Here is a 21,984-nt window from a genome sequence, read left to right as displayed (position 1 = left end):
GTAGAATGGGCATAAATATGGTGGCCCCCAGGCCATCTCCAGCCTTCCCTTTTCTGTTCTCCCTGGAGACTAGCAGGAGGAGCATGGGGCTCAGGGAAATGACAGCATGAACTCAGCTGCCAAGCCCAGCTTTTCACCTCGCCTTATTCTAAAAGACCCTCCCAGCTTACACAGGGCCAGATCCAGTCCAGCTCTCTGGGCAGAACAGAGACTTAGGAATGGAAATGTGCTTTCTCTTGGGGAGATACTGTGCACATGGGGACCCAGGGCTCCGAGGAACTCTGTAGGCTGCAACAAGATGCAGATTCACGAATTCCTAGTTCCATCTGCTTTTCCTTGGAGATAGATGCTAATAATAGATGAAACTCATTATTATATCTCTTTTCTGTAGCCCCAATGAAGCACATAATTACTGACCATCTACTGTGTATCAGGCACATGATAGGATACAGAGCTGAAGAAGATACCTTGCCTTTGCCCTCAATACAGTTCAGTAAAGGAAAGAACTAGACAGATGATTTCATAACATGGTATAGCCCATAGTAAGGATACACTCTGGCTGCCATGGGAATATAAGGGAAGAGAAAGTAAACTAGGCTGGATATTCAGTCAAGACTCAAGAGCTGAATATTAAAGGTTGATAAGAGTCAGTCCTAAAGGAAATCAGTCCTGAATATTCATTGGAAGGACTGATATTGAAGCTGAAACTCCAACACCTTGGCCACCCGATGCGAAGAGCTGACTCATTTGAAAAGATCTTGACACTGGGGAAGATTGAAGGCGAGAGAAGGGGACGACAGAGGATGGGATGGCTGGATATATCACCAACTCGATGAACATGAGTTTGAGTGAGCTCCGGGAGTTGGTGATGGACAGGGAGGCCTGGTGTGCTGCCGTCCATGGGGTTGCAAAGAGTTGGACACAACTGTGCGACTGAATCGAACTGAACTGAAGAGTTTGGGAAGAAAAGGGGGGAGAGGAGTCTATAGGTATGAGACACAGATCTTGTTTAGCTGACAGCTGGTTCACAAGCCTCTAGTGCAGGGAGGATAAATAAATACCATACATCCAGCCTGACGCCACACGCAGACTCAGCAGGAGAGAGTGCTCAGATCTGGTTGAGCCGTACAGCCTACAGCTGGACTGTAAGTCATGTATCGCCATCCAGAATTTTAGCGGCTAGGATTCATTCATTCACTCAGTATAGTCACCACAGTGCTGTGCACAGGGACATACTAACACCACCCTTTTTTCATGTCACAATTCTCTGGTCCTTCAAGCTTGTGGACACCCGACAAAATAAAATGCTGCACTCATGCAGACCCAGCTTCCAGTCTCAGCTCTGCTGCTGACCAATGGCTTGACCTTGGACAAGCTACTTAATACCTCTGAACCTCAGTTTGTTACCTTGTGAAGGACTCCAGTTGCATTTACCTCCTTAATTATGAGAAATAATTGACCAAATCTTAGCAATATACATGCTTGGCATGGCGTGTGGCCCATGTCTCCCTCTCTTTACCCCTTAAAGCTCCCAGTACATCAACTTGCTCCTAGTGGTGGCATTTTACAAAATCACTCATTCAGGTGGCATAGACTGAATGGGACATGTCCTGTGTTTAGCTCCTTATGAACACAGCCTGAACTCCTGCTCTGACTGGCACTTCTGATATGCTTTCCTTTGTGATGCAGAAGAAGTTTTAAAGCTCAGAAACTTATCACATAAAACATACCTTCAAGAGAAAACATAAATACACCTTACATCATTATGAAAGTAGTGGTTGACTAAAAATAGAGAGATGACTAGATCACATTCGGAAGAAAAGTAAAGGAAAATTATGAATGGTTGTTGGGTCTTTAGGATGTATTTCAGGTGGAAAAAATATGGCCTGAGAAGAGACTACAGAATGCACTGTAAGTTAGCCAGGCCAAAGAACATCCAGAAAGAATCGTGAGTTGAAAGGATTCTTTTTTTCTTTGTAACTTCTATGACTATTTGAAGAACTTCCAAAGAGAGCCAAATGGCTGAAATTTGTACAAAACGGTAATACTTTGTCACATATTAAGTGGCAGAGACACGAAACCAAGGACATTTTGAACTAATTTATTTGTATTAACAAAATTATTGGATTGATTGTATCCTCCACCCGATGCTCAGAGAAAAGGACATAGTTAAGTGAAAGCGCATGTAGAATAGTGTGATCCTCAGGGCTACCACAATCTTCAGAGACCATCTTATCTATATCTCATAAAATTAATATTTAATTTGAGCATTAATCATTGCAGAGTACCCATACTAGTTGTAGTGAATTCAGAAGCTAATACAAATTCACAAATTAAAAAAAAATAAAAATTGTTCTTCAGCCTATCACCCAGAGAAAACAATGATTAGTATTTTGGAACCAGCTCAATGCCATTTCCTTTTCCTTCATGCAAAAATATATTTATGTTTACAAATTTAGAATCATAGGGTTCAGGCTGCTTTGTAACATATTTTTGCACTTGGTATGTATATGAAAATAATTCTGTGTAATTAAACATTGCACAATGTGAATTTAATGGACCCATCGAATTCCATATTATGTGTGCCATACATCATATAATGGTCCTTGCAAGCCTTTTAATTTCCTTGTTGAAGACTAAGGCCCAGAAAGAATAAGATGCTTGCTCAAGGTCACACAGCTGATTTGTGTCCCAGGATGAGAATTCACATCACAGGCACCAAGTCAGAGCATTAGCCATTGCGCATCTGATGCCAAATTTTAATGCTGCAATTAGTTCCCATTTCCCCTTGTGAAAGCCAAAATAAACCAGCCAGTTTGAATTTATCTTTTATTCTGTTGCCATACTAATGACTGCATTTGCTTAGCACTGATTTTATGTCATACCTCTAATAACACTTTGTGTACATTGCCTACTTTAATTGTCACAGCAACACTTAAAATATTATTCTCCCTATTCTAGCAAAGCAGAAACTGAGACTCAGATGTTAAATGAGACACAAATCTAGTGAATGGTGAAGGCTGACTATCAATCCGCACCTCAATGATGCTTTTTCAGTAAGCCACCACGGCTTTCTAACATGCACTTACTTATAATTACTTGCCTCTAAGCTCCTTTTCCCAGATGGCTCAGTGGTAAAGAACCTGCCTGCCAATGTAGGAGAAGAGGCAGTGGGTTCAGTTCCTGGGTCAGGAAGATCCTCTGGAGGAGGGCATGGTAACCCATTCCAGTATTCTTGTCTAGAGAATCCCATGGAGAGAGGAGCCTGGAGGGCTATAACCCATAGGGTCGCAAAGAGCCAGACACAACTGAAGCGATTTTGTAGGCAAACTCCTTACGGTATCTTATTCATCTGTGAATCTGCAGATCCCACCAAAGGCCGTAGCAAAGGTTATACGCTTCAGTTCGGAAGCAAGTTCTGCCGACAGCATGGGGAGCGCATGGTTTGCGGGTGCGTGAATGTGTGCTCAGTGGCCCAGCTGTGTGCGACTCTTTGCCACCCTATGCACTGTAACCTGCCAGGCTCCTCTGTTCATGAAATTTCCCAGTACTGGGAGTGGGTTGCCATGTCCTCTCCAGGGGATCTTCCCACCCACAAGATCAAACCCACATCTCTTGCGTCTCCTGCATTGGCAGATGGATTCTTTACTACGGAGCCACTCAGGAGATCATAGGGTGTAGGTAGATGAAACTTAGCTTACTGTGAACTAATGGTATAATACGATTCCAAATGAACTACTATTTCCATCAATCACTCTTTCATTTCATTCAACAAACATTTAATTGGGCACCTGCTGCCAGATACTCCACTAAGTGCCAAAATTATGAACATGGGTAATGGCCCTTGCCCTTAAAAGCTCCTATTCTAACAGAGGAGGAGGACATGGAAATTAATGATTGTAACAGAGATAAGTGCAATGATAAAAAATTATATGCACAGATTAGAAAATGAGGAATGATCAGAGAGGGCTTCATGGAGGAGGCAGTCTTGAGCATGATGTGTTGGCAAGGGGAAGAAAGTGCAGAGGCTCACGTGGGAAACAGCATATGGTTTCCCATGGCTACAATGCAAGATCCAAACAGTGACCTGAGGAGTTGTAGGAGATAAGGTTGGAGGAGTCAATGGGAATCCAGGGAGGGTTTTGAAATTCTTGGCAAACAAGTTGAACTTTTCTCTCTTTAGAGGTAACAAGGAAACCCTAAGGATTTTAAGAAGGTTAATGAGTTGACCAGATAGCTTTGAGGAGGATGGCTTGAGAGGGCAGGTTAAGAGATCAGCTATGGTATAGCAGTGCAGAGATGAAAGTAAGGATATTTCTAAGAATAGCAGTATTTGTGCTATAGAAAGGGTCATGTCTAACACAGTAAGTCCCCTACCCATGAACCTTCAAGCTGTGAACTTTTAAGGATGCAAAGATGCATTCACATGTCCAATCACACAAGTTAGTTCACAAGTCTGGCTACACTGTACATGCATGCGTCCTCTACTGTCCAGTGACAGACAGTATACAGAAGTACACTCTCTTTATTTGATGCCCAGGATGTCCGGAAGCAAGAGTAAAACCAGTGGCGATGTAGCTGGTACTGTACTGTAAGATTAAACATGTTTTCTTTATTTTTGTGTTTGTTTTCTATGTATTATTTGCTTGAAAAACATTACAAACCTATCACAGTATGGAATTATTTGCCAACAAAGTTCTGTCTAGTCAAGGCTGTGGTTTTTCCAGTAGTCATGTATGGATGTGAGAGTTGGACTATAAAGAAAGCTGAGTGCCGAAGAATTGATGCTTTTGAACTGTGGTGTTGGAGAAGACTCTTGAGAGTCCCTTGGACTGCAAGAAGATCCAAACCAGTCCACCCTAAAGGAGATCAGTCTTGAGTATTCATTGGTGGGAATGATGTTGAAGTTGAAATTCCAATACTTTGGGCACCTGATGCAAAGAACTGACTCATTTGAAAAGACTGTGATGCTGGGAGGGATTGGGGGCAGGAGGAGAAGGGGATGACAGAGAATGAGATGGCTGGATGGCATCACCGACTCAGTGGACATGAGTTTGGGTAAACTCTGGGAGTTGGTGATGGACAGGGAGGCCTGGCGTGCTACAGTCGATGGGGTCACAAAGAGTCGGACATGACTGAGCAACTGAATTGAACTGAACTGATTATTTAGCCTATTGTGTTAGCTGGGTATCTATTTGTTGGACCTACCAACAAATTAGACTTATGAATGTTCTCTCAGAAGGGAACTTGTTCATATATAGGGGACTTACTGTAATAATCATTTGTATTCATCAAGTGCTTATTCTATGCCAGACCTTGAGCTAAGTTTCCAATGTCACAATTTATCTCTTGTATATTCCTACAACATAGGAACTATTATCACCCCCACTTCACAGATGAGAAGATCAAGGCTTAAAGAGGTTAAGTCGCTTTTAACTCATTTTCTCAAGATCACACAGCTGGTTGATGAAGGCGCTGGGATTTGAAGACAGGTGGTTTGACTCCTAAACTTGTACTCGCAGTTGACATGATGCAGTCATCCTTACTAGGGGTGCTGAAGAGGATGAATTTCTAGGGACAGATAAGATATTGGCAGTGAGGGTGCCTCCCCTGCTTTGGGCTCAGTGTCATCCATGGAGATGGGAGTCATCATGGAGGGGGCCTCATGAGCAGATAGAGAGTCTGAGTATTGGGGTCATCTCAGTGTGGATGTAGCCAGGATGCCCTGTGCTAGGTTCTCTGTACTTTCCCAAGGACCCAGTCTCCAGGAACAATCAGCAGAAATGCCCCGAACCAATGCGAGCTCCTACAGGATTGGTTAAATTCCAATAGCAGGAGCAGACAGTGACTGCCAAATGGATCCACAGTGACTACTGACCCGTTGATTTATAAACATGGCTGAGAGGGAAGGCTGAATGGACTCTTCCATTTCTTATTAATTTAATTCTGTTGATAGCAGAGTGTGAATCAATACAAGACTAATTGACAATCAACCTTGAGTCAGGAAGCTGAGAAAAGCAGCAACAAACTTGGGATTATGCTCACTCTTAGAATCCTACTTAACAATTTAACAAGAAGTTTTTCCTTAAGACCTCAAAACAGAATTCAGAACTAAAGCTTTCTCCTAAAAAGGAAGGACAGGATAGGAGTGAACAGATCCTGAACACCTACAATGTGTCAGGCACATCAGAGTCTCATACAGCCCCACACTAGAGTACAGTTACTTCACTTCACTGATGAGTAAACGAGGTCCAGAGGTGGGAAGGGACTTTCCAATGCAACAGAGTCTGGATCTGACGCCAGAGCCCTGGTTTGCTCCATTAATACTTTTAAAATTTCCTTTGAATGAATAGATTTTAGATGATTTAATTTTTATTTTTACTACAAAAATGGCCTCCCTTGTTCATATATATTTTTGCCCTCTTTTGTGCTGGTTTCTACTTGGCCATGGGACATCAGTCCTGGGTGTTCACTGGAAGGACTGATGTTGAAGCTGAAACTCCAATATTTTGGCCACCTGATGCGAAGAGCTGACTCTTTTGAAAAGACCATGATGCTGGGAAAGATTGAAGGCAGGAGGAGAAGGGGACAACAGAGGATGAGAAGGTTGGGTGGCATCACAAACTCAATGGACATGAGTTTGGGTAAACTCCGGGAGTTGGTGATGGACAGGGAGGCCTGGCGTGCTGCAGTCCATGGGGCCACAAAGAGTTGGACATGACTGAGCAACTGAACTGATGGGACATCTGTTGCCACTAACCATTTAATCTAATTTGTAACTCTTTTGACTTTCTTTGAACCCTGAGCATTTGGTGAGAGATTCTTCTTGATGTGAGAGACATGTTTGCAATATTTACAAAGATGGGCTTTTGAGCCAGAAAGACCCGAGTTTGAATCTAGATCTGCCACCTACTGGCCCTGTGCATCCAGGTAATTGTTGAGCCTCTCTGAGCCTGTGTTCCTCAGACTGTCGCCATGAGGGTTAAATAAGGTAACGGATATAAAGCGGATGTTGCATTCACATAACAGGCACACATTAGTACTTAGAATTTAGAAAGAACCGTTACAAATTTAGTGAGAAAAAGGGCAAAACACCTAATAGAAAACCAGGCAAAAGACATGACCTGGAAGTTTACCGAAAATGGCCAATTAACAACAACAAACTGCACAAACTTATCCATGATGAAGGAACTACTAATGAAAATAATGGGATAAAATTCTCACTAAGGAACTGAATAAGAATTACAGGGACCACTGCTTGTAAGAGAGAAACTGTTCCAAACTTGGAGAGCCATTTGGCAAGATCTTAAAAAGTTGAAAATGCAGATACCCTCTATCCCAGTAAGTGTGCTTTGAGATATGAACCCAAAGAGATATTTTCAATGGTGGTCACTGAAGTATCAACAAAGTTTTTATAGGTTAAAGAGTAAATATATCTTGGTATGTTCTACTTAAAATGAGCTAAATCTGTAGATATGAACCTAGATGTATCTAAAAACTACAATAGTACAATGATAGCATAAGAATTTTATAAACAATTTAAAATACAGACACAACTAAATATATACTGGGTTAGATATATATATATATATATATACATATATATACATATATATATGTGTGTGTATATATATATATATATATATATATATACATATACACATACTGGGTTAGCCAAAAAGTTTGTTCTGATTTTTTCAGTTCCATAAACTGAATAAATCAGAATGAACTTTTTGGCCTACCCAAAATAAAACACATAGATGGGAAGGATATACATTAATTGCTTTAGAAGTTGACTCTTGGGAGGAGGATAAAAGAACAACGCTGGGGAAGGGAACTTTAACAATGTCTGAAATACTTTATCCTTTTAAAAATGTAGAAGAAAACATGACTAATTGTATGCATTGTTTATTTCCAGCAGTTGGATCATAAGTGTTCCCATTATTAGTCTCAGGCACATTTTCTGAGGCTTCTTGGACTGTCTTTTCCTCCTCTATTTCTCAGACTGTGGGCCATGTGTTCTGGTCTCAGAGAGACCTCTGTTCTTCCCACCTCTCAACGCCAATCAGCCTTGTGTAGAAATGGGCTGTAGAAATGGCTGAAGTTCATCACCAGGAAGTACATCCAGAGTATGAGCTGAGACTGATGGGAGAAATGAGAGGGCAGGAACCAACAGATCCATCCCTCCTGTCTGAGACACTTTCCCTACCTTGTCGCCTACCCAGAGATACTTCGAGACATCCTCCAAAGCCCCAGCTTCACGATTCATCTGGGCAGCATAATATGGCTTGTATTTGCCTTCCATCCCTTCCTTTTTCACTTCCTTTCCCCTCACTTTTGCTGTCTTGGGTTTGGATTAGCACTTCATGCTTGCCTCAGGCTCTGTTCTCTAAGAAATCTAGGCTAAGATTTTTGTTGTTGTTGTATTTTTCCATATTTCAAAATAACACAATGTAAGGAGTTTAGCAACTGCTCAATGCACAGGGTCTGCTATTATTAATAGTGCTACAGCAAAATGACAACCAGACCTTACAAGTCTTGGAGCTGTTACAGTCGAAGGAATTGTAAATTATTACATCTGGGGAGATGTGAGCTATGGTCTAGTCCAAACTTTAGTCCATGAATTAATCTGTAGTGAATATACATGATAAAATGGAAAACTAGGAATTTTGCCTAAACTCGTCAGCCAGAGAGTGCATGAGAAATATGTCAATATTCAATCAGTCTCTAAGTTTCAATAACTCTACCTTAATCATTTTCCCATGGTTTCATTTCCCGCTAGAAGCTGAGCTCTTTTTGAGCGCAGTGGTGGGCACTTACTCTCCGCTGTGGTTCAGGTTGTCGTAGCGCAGAAAGAGGCCTGCATAGATGGTCTCGGTCAGCAGGGCATAGATGGCAATCATGATCAGGAGCACAGCCAGCTTAAGGACAGAGTTGAGTCGGAGGAAAACCGCACAGGTCACCATGGCCAACACCCCCGTGAAGACAAAGTACTGGAAACAGAGAAGGTAGCTGGTCAGATTCAACAGGAATGTGGGCCGGTCATTCTCCCAGTCATGGATTCCAGCAGGTCTCTTTATATGGATGTTTGCTGAGCATCTCCATTTGGAGGTCTCAGGCTATCCTCAAATTCAACAGGTCCCAAGTGGAACTCATCATTTCCCTACCACTGAGAGAGTCAATTTCTAGGTAGGTTGATAAGAAGTCCAGGGTTCCCGAGGAGGAGAGAAGGATCTGGGGTTCTCAAGGAGGAGAAAAAGACAAATTTTTTTTCTTCAAACCCAGAGCTGATGATTGCACAACAAAACAGCTCATCTTGCTCATGGATATGTTTTCCCTTAAGCTCGGTACCAATGATTATATGACAACAATGTGTCCTGCTTCAGGACGTTTCTCCTTAACAAGAGCCTTCTGACTAATCTTGTTATCTTAAGATGTATATTGCGGGAGTGGGTCTGGTAGTGGTGGTTTAGTTACTAAGTCGTGTCCGACTCTTGTGACCCCATGAACCATAGCCTGCCAGGCTCCTCTGTCCATGAGATTCTTTAGGCAAGAATACTGGAGTGGGTTGCCATTTCCTTCTCCAGGGGATCTTCCTGACCCAGGCATCAAACCCAGGTCTCCTGCATTGCAGGCAGATTCTTTACCAACTGACCTACAAGGGAGGTTCTAAAGTGAAAGTCACTCAGTTGTGTCCGACTCTTTGCGACCCCATGGGCTATACAGTCCATGGAACTCTCTAGGCCAGAATACTGGAGTGGGTAGGCCTTTCCCTTCTCCAGGGGATCTTCCCAACCCAGGGATTGAACCCAGGTCTCTTGCATTGCAGGTGGATTCTTTACCAGCTGAGCCACAAGGGCAGCCCCCAAGGGTCTGGTAAGACCTTTCTATTGTTAGTTGTAATCTTGTTAATTGAAGATGTATGTTGTGGGAGTGGGTCTGGTGAAAGTATATAAGGCCTTGCGAAGACTGGTGAGTGGACACTCTCCATGCCCCTTCTGATGTCTATGTCAGAAGCTTTCTCTGTCCCCTTTTCACTTTAATAAAATTCTGCTACCCAAAAGCTCTTGAGTGATCAAGCCTGGTCCCTGGTCCTGAAGCTAAATCGTCTTTGGAGATCATGAATCCAACATCATTCACCATAAGCTATCACCACCTCCCCAAAACTCTCTTTCCAATTCTTGGGGGGAACCATTGGCACCATTTCTCAAGCCAGAAATCTTAGTCTCATCTTTGCTGCTTTGCTTTTCCGCCATATTCCACAGTCTGGTCATCCTAAATTTGTAGATTCTATTTCCTCAATAAATCTCATATCTATCCACCTTTCTCCTATCCTATTTCTGTTTTAGTTCTCTCTTACAGTTTTGGAACAGTTTTCTGGCAGCTGTTTGCTTCTAGTTCCCAGTCCCCACTGAACATACACTACTGGTTTTTGTTTTTTTGGCCACACCACGTGGCACATGGGATCTTAGTTCACCAACAGGGATTGAACCTGTGGCCCCCACAGTGGAATCTTGGAGTCTTAATCCCTAGACCACAAGGGAAGTCTCTGAATACACACTGTTATTTTTCAGCCAGTATTTCTGAAACTCAGATCTGACCACGTCACTCCTTAACTTGAAGTCTTTCCATGGCTCTCTAGTCTCTCAAACTATATTCTCCTTCCTGCATGGCAAAATTCTCAAGACTGTCATATATCAGGTTCCCTTTTGCTTTCCAAATCCTGACATATGTTCCAGCCTCACTATAAACTGCAGAGAAGGCAGTGGCAACCGACTCGTGTTCTTGCCTGGAGAATCCCATGGATGGAGGAGCCTGGTAGGCTGCAGTCCCTGGGGTCGCACAGAGTCAGACACGACTGAAGTGACTTAGCAGCAGCAGCAGCACTATAAACTGGCTGTCACCCACAGCTGTTTCCCTGCTCTCTTGTTCCTCTAGAAAGTGAAAGTGAAGTCGCTCAGTCGTGTCCGACTCTTTGCAAGCCCATGGGCTGTAGCCTACCAGGCTCCACTGTCCATGGGATTTTCCAGGCAACAGTCCTAGAGTGGATTGCCATTTCCTTCTCCAGGGGATCTTCCCAACCCAGGGATTGAACCTGGGTCTCCCACATTGTAGACAGATGCTTTACCATCTGAGCCACCTCTAGTGCTTTGCTTTTCCAGTGTCCTATTTCTCTCAAATCTCATGCATGTGACCAAGCCTTGCTCTTCTCACAACATTAGCTCAGGTGTCCTCTCCTCTGAGAAACTTTCATGCAAATCCTCCAGGTGCTTCTGGATCCGGCCTCATTCCTCCATGGCAACCTTCACAGCCCAGCATGATACCTGCCATCTTGTATTAAAAGTAGCTGCACAATAGGCCAGTTGGGAACCACTCAAGGGCTGCAATATTAGAGTGACCCCCAGGTGTCAGTCTGCCCAGGTAGATTTCAGCCTTCTATAGGAAGATCCTCAGCCCATTTCCCTTATGGAAGGACCCACTATATCATTCTGGTTGAAAGGTTAGGATTCTGAGTATCCAGTAGGAAAAAAGAATAAAAATTGCATTATCAAAGACCCAGTTAGTGGTGGTACTTTGATTTTTATACACATGGTCCTCCCTTGTGATTTTTCAAAGCAGCTGGTCAAGATGGGATTCCTAATTTCCATTTTACAGGTGAAGAAACTGAGGCTCATAGAGCTTAAGTAAAATTTTCAAGTTCTCATAATTAGAAAATGATACAAAGGGCACCTGGATACAACCTGTGCATGTAAATATTAACTCTAGTGGGCATACCGGGCTTAATTTCTAAAAACCATTCCAGCCTTGTTATGCATTCCAACAACTGGTTGTCTTCTCTCTCCTATGACATGAAGAGACAATTTCTGTATGGGCAGAGGAGACAGGTAAGAAATTCTGGAAATCTCTGAGCGATGACTGAAGGATTCCCATGTCTTGACAAAGTGTTAAGGGGAGCAATATTCTGCTTGCTTGAAACAAGCATTTTATAAACTAAACAATGAATTTTTCCCCTAAAATTGTTGTCTAGGGACCTGCTGGACACCAAGAATTGTGCCAGGCTGGAAGGCACCATCCTAATGTTAGGATATTGTCACAATGCATCATTTTCCTCTTAGAGAAGAAGGAGGAAGAAGAGTTTTACACAATGCTAACTTAAAGGGACTTACACATCTGCTGGCAGGGGTAGTATATACTGGAGTGTCTGCACCCATTTGATTGCTCTCAAAATCCCATGGCATTATGAAGTCACAGAACAAGAAGGAAAGAGAGCAGAGAGTTTTCAGAGAAAGGATCCAAACTTCCCGAATCACACAAAATTGAACATTTAGCAATTACGAGTCTCGGTACAAGCAGCACAGTGAAGGGTACACAGGCCAGCGACAGTGGCTTCCCTGTCTCTTCCTGAGCTCTGACTCTCTCATGGTCCAGGAATGAGGCTGTCATGAACACGGGGTCAGTACACGTGCTGAGTGGGGATAACAGATCTGACTTTCCCAGCTGTTTCCTGGACCATATCAGGTCGGGGAAAGGGACATTTCGTACGTGTATGATGCTCTGGGACAGTCTGACTGTGTTTGGCTTGTTTGAGCACCATGGTTTCCATTTGACGTCCCCCTTCCTCCCAATACTAGAGGAAGAATGATGAGTGTTATTTAGTTCGTCATAAGTTGTTAACTTAGATCTGTTGAAACTGCATTTAAATTCCACAAGCAGATGTGCTGTTGGTGTCTGACTGGGGTTGAGGACGGACTCTTCTGGTTATTTCCTAGAAGGGACTGCAGCCCCAGTCAATATTTTAACCTCGTAATAATTCACAGGAAGACATATCTGTGTTAATGATGTTCACAAATGATGACTCATGGTATAAGTATGAAGTAAAACCTAAACAATGAGCAGGCAAATAGCTAGTTCTTAGGGAAAGAATTTGATTTTTTTCTACATTTTTTAAAAAAAATATAAGAATGATGTTTCTCTTGATGATGCTTATTGGTCAATTCAGTGTAGTCACGTTGACGGACCATGTGTTTATCTTGATCCTGCTTCTTTGATGACTGAGCTCAGATCCCTGTAAATAATCTTCAGAGTCTGGTTTTGAAAAATGCACCCCCACCCCCTCCCCCCGACAAATGCAGTTTTTCTATATTTGATTCCTAAACAATGATTTCCAGCCAGATTATGTCTCCCACATTGCAGGTGGATTCTTTACCTTCTGAGGCACCAGGGAAGCCCAAGCATACTGGAGTGGGTAGCCTATCCCTTCTCCAGGGGATCTTTCCCATCCAGGAATCGAACTGGGTTCACCCGCATTGCAGGAGGATTCTTTACTAGCTGAGCTAGCAGGGATGCTCTTTCACTTTCACTTTTCAAACAAACGATGTCCAGCCAGATTACACATCTTGGTGACTTTCAAAAGTTAAATTTGTTCCCAGAGGATAATGATTTGACATTGCTGGACATACCTAGGAAGTATTTGCTGTCGGCAAAGAACAGGTAGCAAAGAGGAACGTGGGGGTGCTGTTGGAGTAAGTGTATGCTCTCCAGGCTCACTCTCTTGGCTTGGGCAACAAGTGAAGATCTAAGGGGATCCGTCTTCCTGAAAACGATCTGAGTCAAGGCGGCCGCCATTTTGCAGATAATTGATAGGAGACTGATATTGCTATGAAAGTATGGCCTGCTCAAAGTTCTAGTCACATGTTATACATGTGATTATGTAGATAATCTCATGTTTAGAGAATGAAGCCTTGCACCTTTTTTTTTTTTTCAGTAATTTTATTTATTTATGACTGTGCTGGTTCTTTGCAGCTGTGCAGGCTTCTTTTTTTCTAGTTGAGGTGAATGGGGGCTACTCTCTGTTTGCCGAGCCTGGGCTTCTCATTGTGGTGGTTTCCCTTGTTGGGGAGCATAGGCTTTAGGGTGTGTGGGCTTCAGCAGTTGTGACTCCAGGGCTCTAGAGCACAGCTCCCTACTTGTGGCACACAGGCTTAGCTGCTCTGCAGTATGGGGGGGTCTTCCCAGACCAGGGATCGAACCCACACCTCCTGCATTGGCAGACAGACTGTTTACCACTGAGTCACCAGGGAAGCCCTGGCTTTAAAAAAAAAAAACAACAACTGTATTCCTATTTCCTTCCTTAAATACAAATCTCTACTTTGGCAGATACTATTTACTCAATTATCAAAGCTTTAAGGAAAGGAAAGAGAAGGAGAAAAGAAACTAATATTTAATGAGTGTTTTATGTATATTATCTCTATTTGTCACCCAAACAATCTTATAAGATAGGTGTTGTTAATAATTCCCTTAAACAGATGAGGAAACTGAGGCTCAGAGAGGTTAAGTGATTTCCCCAAGGCTAAATGGCTAGTCAATGGAAGAAGAAGAGTGCTTGCTCATCCCATGTCACCTCACAGCTTCTATCATTCAAATCTATTCTGTTTTCCATGCACAATTAATGTCCTTAAATGTTTGGAATCCAAGCTTCAGTGAGATGGGTCTTGGTTTTTGGATCACATTGTGTTATTACAGGTTTTGGCTCTTTGTGGGGAAAGGCAATTCCAAAAATTAATTATCATTTGGGAAAAAACAAAATGATCTCCTCTATGTATTTAGCCATAACATAAAATTGGCTCAGTGTAGAAAAAAAAGGAGCTTATATAATATCCCTCTGTTCAACTAGAAAAAGTTCTGAAATTACAATGGTGCTATTTGATATTTATTTTTTGTTTGAAGTTTTTGGTGGACCTGCCACTGTGAAAGTCTGGAGAATCTAATTTTATCCTGAATGCCAGTTGGAGGTTTTAGACTGCAGTGGATACATTTTCTTCCAAAATTACTCAAGGCTCTGATTCCTACCTGAGAAGTTAACCAGAGAAATGAGGGCAAGAGTTTAGGGAAACACCAATTTTTACAGTCACTTTCGGAATTTAAAATATCTGCTTATTTTCTTGAAGAATTCCACAGCCAGAGAAGCCTGGCATGCTACAGTCCACGGGATCATGAAGAATTGGACATGACTGAGTGATTACCGTGAACTATTTGCTTTATTATCACTCCTTTGATTCTGTTCTTCTCTTTTTGCTTCTTCCTGGTTTTTCTCCCTTTTGTCTTCCTCTTTTAACTCCCACCCCCTTTCATCCCTCATCTTCATCATCATGATCAACTGATGTTTAATGAGCATTTATTATGTACCAGAAACTGTAGTAAATATATACATGCATTCTCCCAATCTAAGTCTCATAACACTGTGAGGTAGGCCCAGCTGTTATCCCAGTGTGGAAATGAGGCCCAAAGACCACAGCTGCAAGTTCAGCCAAAATGTTCTGACTACAGGTTTTTAAGACTCTCTAATTCTCTTCCCTTTTCTCTCTCTCTGTTTCCTCTTTTGCACTTAAATTTTAAAGTAGTTTTCTTCAGTTATGATTCACCTACAGTGAACTGCATATATCTAATGCACACAATATGCTAAGCTTTAGTATTTGTGTACATCCACAAAATCATCACAATTATGAAAATGAATACTAGCATGAATTTCAGTGTATCCCTTTACGGTTCTCCACTCCCATGTTCCTCCCTCTCCTCCCCAGGCAACCACCTATTTCTTTCTGCTATTATGTATCAATTTATTTTGTATTATACATTTTTACGTATAAATCTATCAATACATTTTCTAGAATTTTTAGATCAGTTGAGTTCAGTCACTCAGTCGTGTCCGACTCTTCGCAACCCCATGAATCGCAGCATGCCAGGCCTCCCTGTCCATCACCAACTCCCAGAGTCTACCCAAACTCATGTCCATCGAGTCGGTGATGCCATCCAGCCATCTCATCCTCTGTCATCCCCTTCTCCTCCTGCCCCCAATCCCTCCCAGCATCAGGGTCTTTCCCAATGACTCAGCTCTTCGCATGAGGTGGCCAGCGTACTGGAGTAGGACCGTACAAATGCATACTTTTGCTTTGTTTTGCTTATTTCTGTCAGCATACTGATCTTGGGATTCATCCACGCGATTGCACATATATCCAGAGATCATCTCTCTCTACTGATGTGTAGTAGTCCCCTGGATGGCTATTCCACAGTTTCTTAGTTTCTTTATTCTCTCAACTGTTTATGGACAATTGGACAATTGGGTTATTTTTAGTTTTTATCTATTACAAAGAAGGTTGACACGAACATTCTTTTTCAATACAGAAACATAACTTTGTATTTTTAATATAAAATATTTCTCATTTTACAAGAAGTTTATTAAGCAACAGAGTGGTTGACTTGAAGGGAAAACATTCTAGGATTCATTTCCTTTAGAATAATTTATCCTTTCTTAAAGATTTATTGCCCTATATGTTTACTTCATTATCTGATTGGATTTCTTTTCATTTTTGTAACACAAAATAATAAACATTTTGATCTTTATAAAAAGGAGAAATGTCTTCTTAGAATTTTGGTGTTACTTTTTTTTTTTTTTGCCACACTGCATGACATGTGGAATCTTAGTACCTTGACCAGGGATCGAAACCCAGTCCCCAGTATGGAAGGGCAGGGTCTCAACCTTGACCACCAGGAAGCCCCATCTTCCTTTTGAGATTATTTTGAAGGAAGAACTAGAGCAGCAACATATAATCTAGGGATAATTATTGAACACTACTGAAGCAAGTCTCATCTGATTGCTCTACTTAATGTCTCATGAATTATGGTATTTTTCAGATTGGCTGGTGGGAAAAGACACTATTCCCAGCCCAATGTGGGAGCCAGGCACTAATCCTTTCAGATGGTTTTTTTTTTTTTTTTTTTTTTTCCTGGAGCATTGCTGTTTCCCCATATGCATGCACTGATCAGGCCTCTGCGGATCCCTGAGTCTTCTCTTTCAGAAACTCTCTTCTCGCTGGAGTATGTCCTACAAACTCTAGCCACCTTGGTTCCCCCAGACTCTCAGTTCTATCTCCTCAAATCAGGGAGTTGCACTGAGTTCCATGTGTGTTCTTCCAACCTGAGCCAGTCTGAAACACTCTTAATGCAAGATACAGCCCAGGCAATCATAGGGCTCACTTAATTTGCTTCTTGTCTTTCAGGGATTGCTGTCCTTCAGTACCTGATGCCCAGTGTCTTAAAAACTATTGTTTCATATATTTTGTTAGTTTTTAGCTATTTCAGGTGGGAAGGCAATTTTACCTCTACTGTTCCACTTGAAATTTATCTTTTTAAAGAAAAATTATTAAAATGACTGTGGATTCTGTCCTGTGCTGTGCCCTCATGGTAATGTTAAACAGCTATACAATATTGTCTTTTCTCTTAGAGCAATTTAGAAGTTTGAAGAGTTGGGGAAAATGTTCTAGCTAGATGAATTATAGAAATGATGGAGTGGGAGTATGAAAACGATGCCTTAAGGACATGTGAGATTGGCAGAAGCACACGCTAGTAAATTAATGCTCAAAATTCTCCAAGCCAGGCTTCAACAGTATGTGAACCGTGAACTTCCAGATGTTCAAGCTGGATTTAGAAAAGGCAGAGGAATCAGAGATCAAATTGTCAATATCTGTTGGATCATCAAAAAAGGAACAGAATTCCAGAAACGTGTCTACTTCCGCTTCATTGACTATGCTAAAGCCTTGAACTGTGTGGATCACAACAAACTGGAAAATTCTTAAAGAGACGGAATACCAGGCCACCTTTCCTGCCTTCTGAGAAACCTGTATGCAGGTCAAGAAGCAACAGTTAAAACCAGACATGGAACAACAGACTGGTTCCAAATAGGGAAAGGAGTACGTCAAGACTGTATATTGTCACCCTACTTATTTAACTTATATGCAGAATACATCACGAGAAATGCCAGGCTGGGTGAAGCACAAGCTGGAATCAAGATTGCCAGGAGAAATATCAAGAACCTCAAGATATGCAGATGACACCACCTTTATGGCAGAAAGTGAAGAAGAACTAAAGAGCCTCTTGAAGAAAGTGAAAGAGGAGAGTGAAAAAACTTGGCTTTAAAACTCAACATTCAGAAAACTAAGATCATGGCATCTGGTCCCATCACTTCATGGTAAATAGATGGGGAAACAATGGAAATAGGGAAAGACTTTATTTTGGGGGGCTCCAAAATCACTGCAAATGGTGACTGCAGCCATGAAATTAAAAGATGCTTGCTCCTTGGAAGAAAAGCTATGACCAACCTAGACAGCATATTAAAAAGCAGAGGCATTACTTTGCGACAAAAGTCCGTCAGTCAAAGCTATGGTTTTTCCAGTAGCCATGTATGGATGTGAGAGTTGGACTATAAAGAAAGCCGAGCACTGAAGAATTGATGCTTTTGAACTGTGGTGTTGGAGAAGACTCTTGAGAGTCCCTTGGACTGCAAGGAGATCCAACCAGTCCATCCTAAAGGAACTCAGTCCTGAATGTTCATTGGAAGGACTGATGTTGAAGCTGAAACTCCAATACTTTGGACACCTGATGTGAAGAACTGGCTCATTTGAAAAGACCCTGAAGCTGGGAAAGATTGAGGATGGGAGGAGAAGGGGATGGCAGAGGATGAGATGGTTGGACGGCAACACCGACTCCGGGAGTTGGTGATGGACAGGGAACCCTGGTGTGCTGCAATCCATGGGGTTGCAAAGAGTCGGACATGACTGAGTGACTGAACTGAATCTGAAGGGATTGGGTATGCTTGAAGAAGTCTTGAAGGCTGGGTAGAACCTGGGATTCTACCCATGGTAGAGAAGTGGGAGAAAGTCCCAGGATGCAAAGACATCAATGATGACTGATGCCTGTAGGGAAAATTGGTTGTCAGGGACCCTTTAAAACCATAGCATACTCTGACTGCTCTCACAACCATAGCTGACTAGTCAATGACTGTTCCAATCTGCTAGAGCATGTAATAAAGGGGCTTGATTGTAAAATGAAGACCTTCCTATTGAACCTCCTGAGAACCACATTCTGAAGTTTGAGATGATGAGAATGGTTTCTGCATATGACTGTCATTCACTTTACAAACCTATGTCTCTTTGCTCTCCTAGACTACTTCTCAAATCATAGCTGGAACATGACTTTCCTCATGATCATTTCGTATATCCTCACTCTTTTTTTCTTTAGTAATTGGCAAGCTCCAGTTCAGAAATAAACTTTACTTTATACCATATATGATGACAGTCTCTTATGTTTATGCCACATCATCCAGCTTAATTACCTGCTTCCAGACTGAGAACTGTTCCCCACGAGGGAGGTGGAGAGGTCCAGTATACAGATGAGGAAACCAGGGCTCAGAGAGAGGAAGTGATTTGCTTGGGGATACACACTTGTGAGTGATGGCAGGTGGTTGTACAAATTAAGCCTTTTAGGAGGTTTGAATGTCTGATTCCTTCTACTTTGGTAGACAAATCCTTAGGTAGAGAAACATGGCCAGGTATATGCCAAGATGGCAAATGGTGGGTTTAACAAGGTTGCTGTGGTAGCTGATGATGGAAAGAGTCCAGGTGCTCACATTTTATGCCAGTGGGATTCCTGCACCTAGGAGATGTTGGAATTTGGCAAACTTTGCCTGGCAAGGGCTAGATAGCAAATATTTTTGACTTAGTTACCACTACTGAACTCTACCATTATATTATTATAAAAACAGCCATAAAGACATTGCTAACAAATGGGTGTGTCTGTGCCCCAGTAAAGCTATTTACAAAACAGGTGGCAAGTGGAATTTGGCCTGTGGTCATAGTTCACTGGCTCCTGGGCAAGATGATGTCTTTGGAGGAAATTTTTAATATTAAAACTGATTCATTTATTTTATCTCATTTTTAAACCTCTCTATTTTATGAATATGTTTCATAATGTACATGATACTTTAGTACAATGGCACATGTGTGCATGCCAAGTTGCTTCAGTCATGTGACCCATGGACTATAACCTACCAGTCTCCTCTGTCCATAGGATTCTCCAGGCAAGAATACTGGAGCGGGTTGTCAAGCCCTCCTTCAAGAGATCTTCCTGACTCAAGGACTGAATCTACATCTTTTACTTCTCCTGCTTTGGCAGGTGGGTTCTTACCACTAGCACCACCTGGGAAGCCCAGGATCTTGGTATACATTGCAGATAAATATATTTTTATGGTGCAGGTTCAAATCCTTTTAATTTGTAAATGAATCACAGCTGACATTTAATCAGCAGATATTTTGTGGCAGGTGTTGCGCTAAACACTTTCCATGGATTAATTCACTTAATCCTCATAATCACCCATGAGGAAGGTATTTTTTTCATCTTCATTTTGCAGAGAAGAAAACAGAGGCACAGAGATGAACTTATGTGATCCAAAAGCTTACCCACCACTTTATTAGGCCTGGGAAATCCATGAGTGCTGTGGTCCTAAGTTTGGGAGTTCAAGTTTGAGGCAAGGGGTATATACACAGCATTGAATCAGAGGCCCAGATTAATACTTAAACACCAACTTCAAGTCAGATCACATGTTAGAAGCTCAACGTTTGCCAACTCATCTAGGTAAGCACCATGAGAACCTGATATTCTGTAACTCCAAAATCACTGTGCAAAGAAGGTATTATTTTTCCCACTTTACAGATGAGGAAGCTGAGGTTCAGAAAGAGTTTGAACTGATTCAAGATTCCACTGCTAGCAAGTAAAGGGGCTCAAAATTTTGTTGGGAGCAAAATCCAGCTTTTGCCTAACTCTAAATATCTGCTTCTTGGCTGACTTATTGCCTCTTGGACACTCTTCATGCCCTCCAAATAAAAGTGTTCTCAGGGGGAGTGGTATCCCACAGACTCTACAAAATTAGAGAGCACTCCTTACTTGGTGGGAGGAAGTCCCAGAACACATGGTCTGCCCCACACAGCTGTGAAATCAGAGCTAGTCCCATCCTGCCCAGAACTTTCTTAGGAAGAGCCTTGTTCTTCCTTAGGGACGGAGCCTGAATTCAGAAGTGTAAGGTCATGAATAGCCAGATGTGGTTTCAACTGCAGCAGCAAGTCTTGATAACTGAATGAAGACGGGAAAGACAGAAAGAAGGAAGAATGAAAAGAAGTGAGAGAAAAGGTAGGTCAGGCAGGAGTAGCAGTGAGCAAGCTACTTTCCGAACCTCTGTTTCACTGTCTACAACATGGAGATGGTGGTAGCATCCTGCATGTATCTTGAAGATGTAATGATTTTGTGCATATCCAGTAGATGCTCTATTACCTGAGGTCAGAGGTGAGGCAGAGAGCCTCACCAGCCTCACCTGGACCAATTCTGGGGCTGAGGTCAGATAACAGAGCGCCTTTCCCCCACCACATGCTGGAAGGGGTCTCAGAGAACAAAAGTTTACCCAAGGTCCTCAAGATTGGCTGGTGTCAACTGGGACATCCCAACCGTCTTCCCTCCAGACCCAGAGTTTATATCCTAGTATGTAAAGGACTGGGTCATGGCTTAACAGAACCAAAGATTGTCCTTTGCTTGATCCCTAGGTTGACCCCAAGGCCCAGGGCCAGCCTAGTGGCTATGGGGCCAGGAGATGGTCAGGCTTATACTACGATGGTAAGTGGCCTGCTGGGACACCGACTGAGTCTGTGATGCTCTGGGCACTTTCTATACCACTTTAATATGTTTATTTACTTATCTTTTTTTAGTTTTTTTTTTTTTCCTTTGGTCGCACTGCTCAGCATATGGAATCTTAGTTCCCCAGCCAGGGATTGAGACCATGTCCCCTGCAGTGGAAGTATGGAGTCTTAACCACTGGATTCTCAGGGAAGTCCCACTTTGATTTATGTTTAGTTGTTTTCTGCATTTGTGATTTACTAGCTTCCTTTCTTCCTTCTATCTCCCCTTCTTCCATCCTTTCCTTTTCCAATGCAGCAAACTCTGAGCCGCAGCTCTGTGCTCTGCCCTGTACTGGAGACAACAGCACATTCCGCTCTAGGGTTTTAAGAGGAGTTGGGGGGGGTAATGAGAGGGAAGAGGAGGCTAAGGAAAGAAGAGAGTGGACAGAGGAAAAGTGAAGAAGAAGAGGAGGAGGAAGGAGAAGAG

The 21,984-nt window shown here is 42.3% G+C and overlaps 1 protein-coding gene across 3 annotated transcripts in view; it reads right to left on the bottom strand.

The window, feature by feature from the left end:
- ADCY8 (adenylate cyclase 8) overlaps positions 1-21,984 on the bottom strand; it is a 235,114-nt gene that overhangs the window by 28,472 nt on the left and 184,658 nt on the right. For all 3 annotated transcript variants that reach the window (XM_027972893.3, XM_027972894.3, XM_027972895.3), the window contains one exon: positions 8,821-8,993. In XM_027972893.3, coding sequence (XP_027828694.1) covers positions 8,821-8,993 — 173 coding nt within the window. The remainder of the gene's footprint in view (positions 1-8,820; positions 8,994-21,984) is intronic.

Source organism: Ovis aries, chromosome 9, assembly GCF_016772045.2.
Source record: "Ovis aries strain OAR_USU_Benz2616 breed Rambouillet chromosome 9, ARS-UI_Ramb_v3.0, whole genome shotgun sequence".
Classification (NCBI taxonomy): domain Eukaryota; kingdom Metazoa; phylum Chordata; class Mammalia; order Artiodactyla; family Bovidae; genus Ovis; species Ovis aries.
The sequence above is the reverse complement of the archived record's forward strand: the minus strand, read 5'-3'. Positions and strand labels throughout refer to the sequence as shown.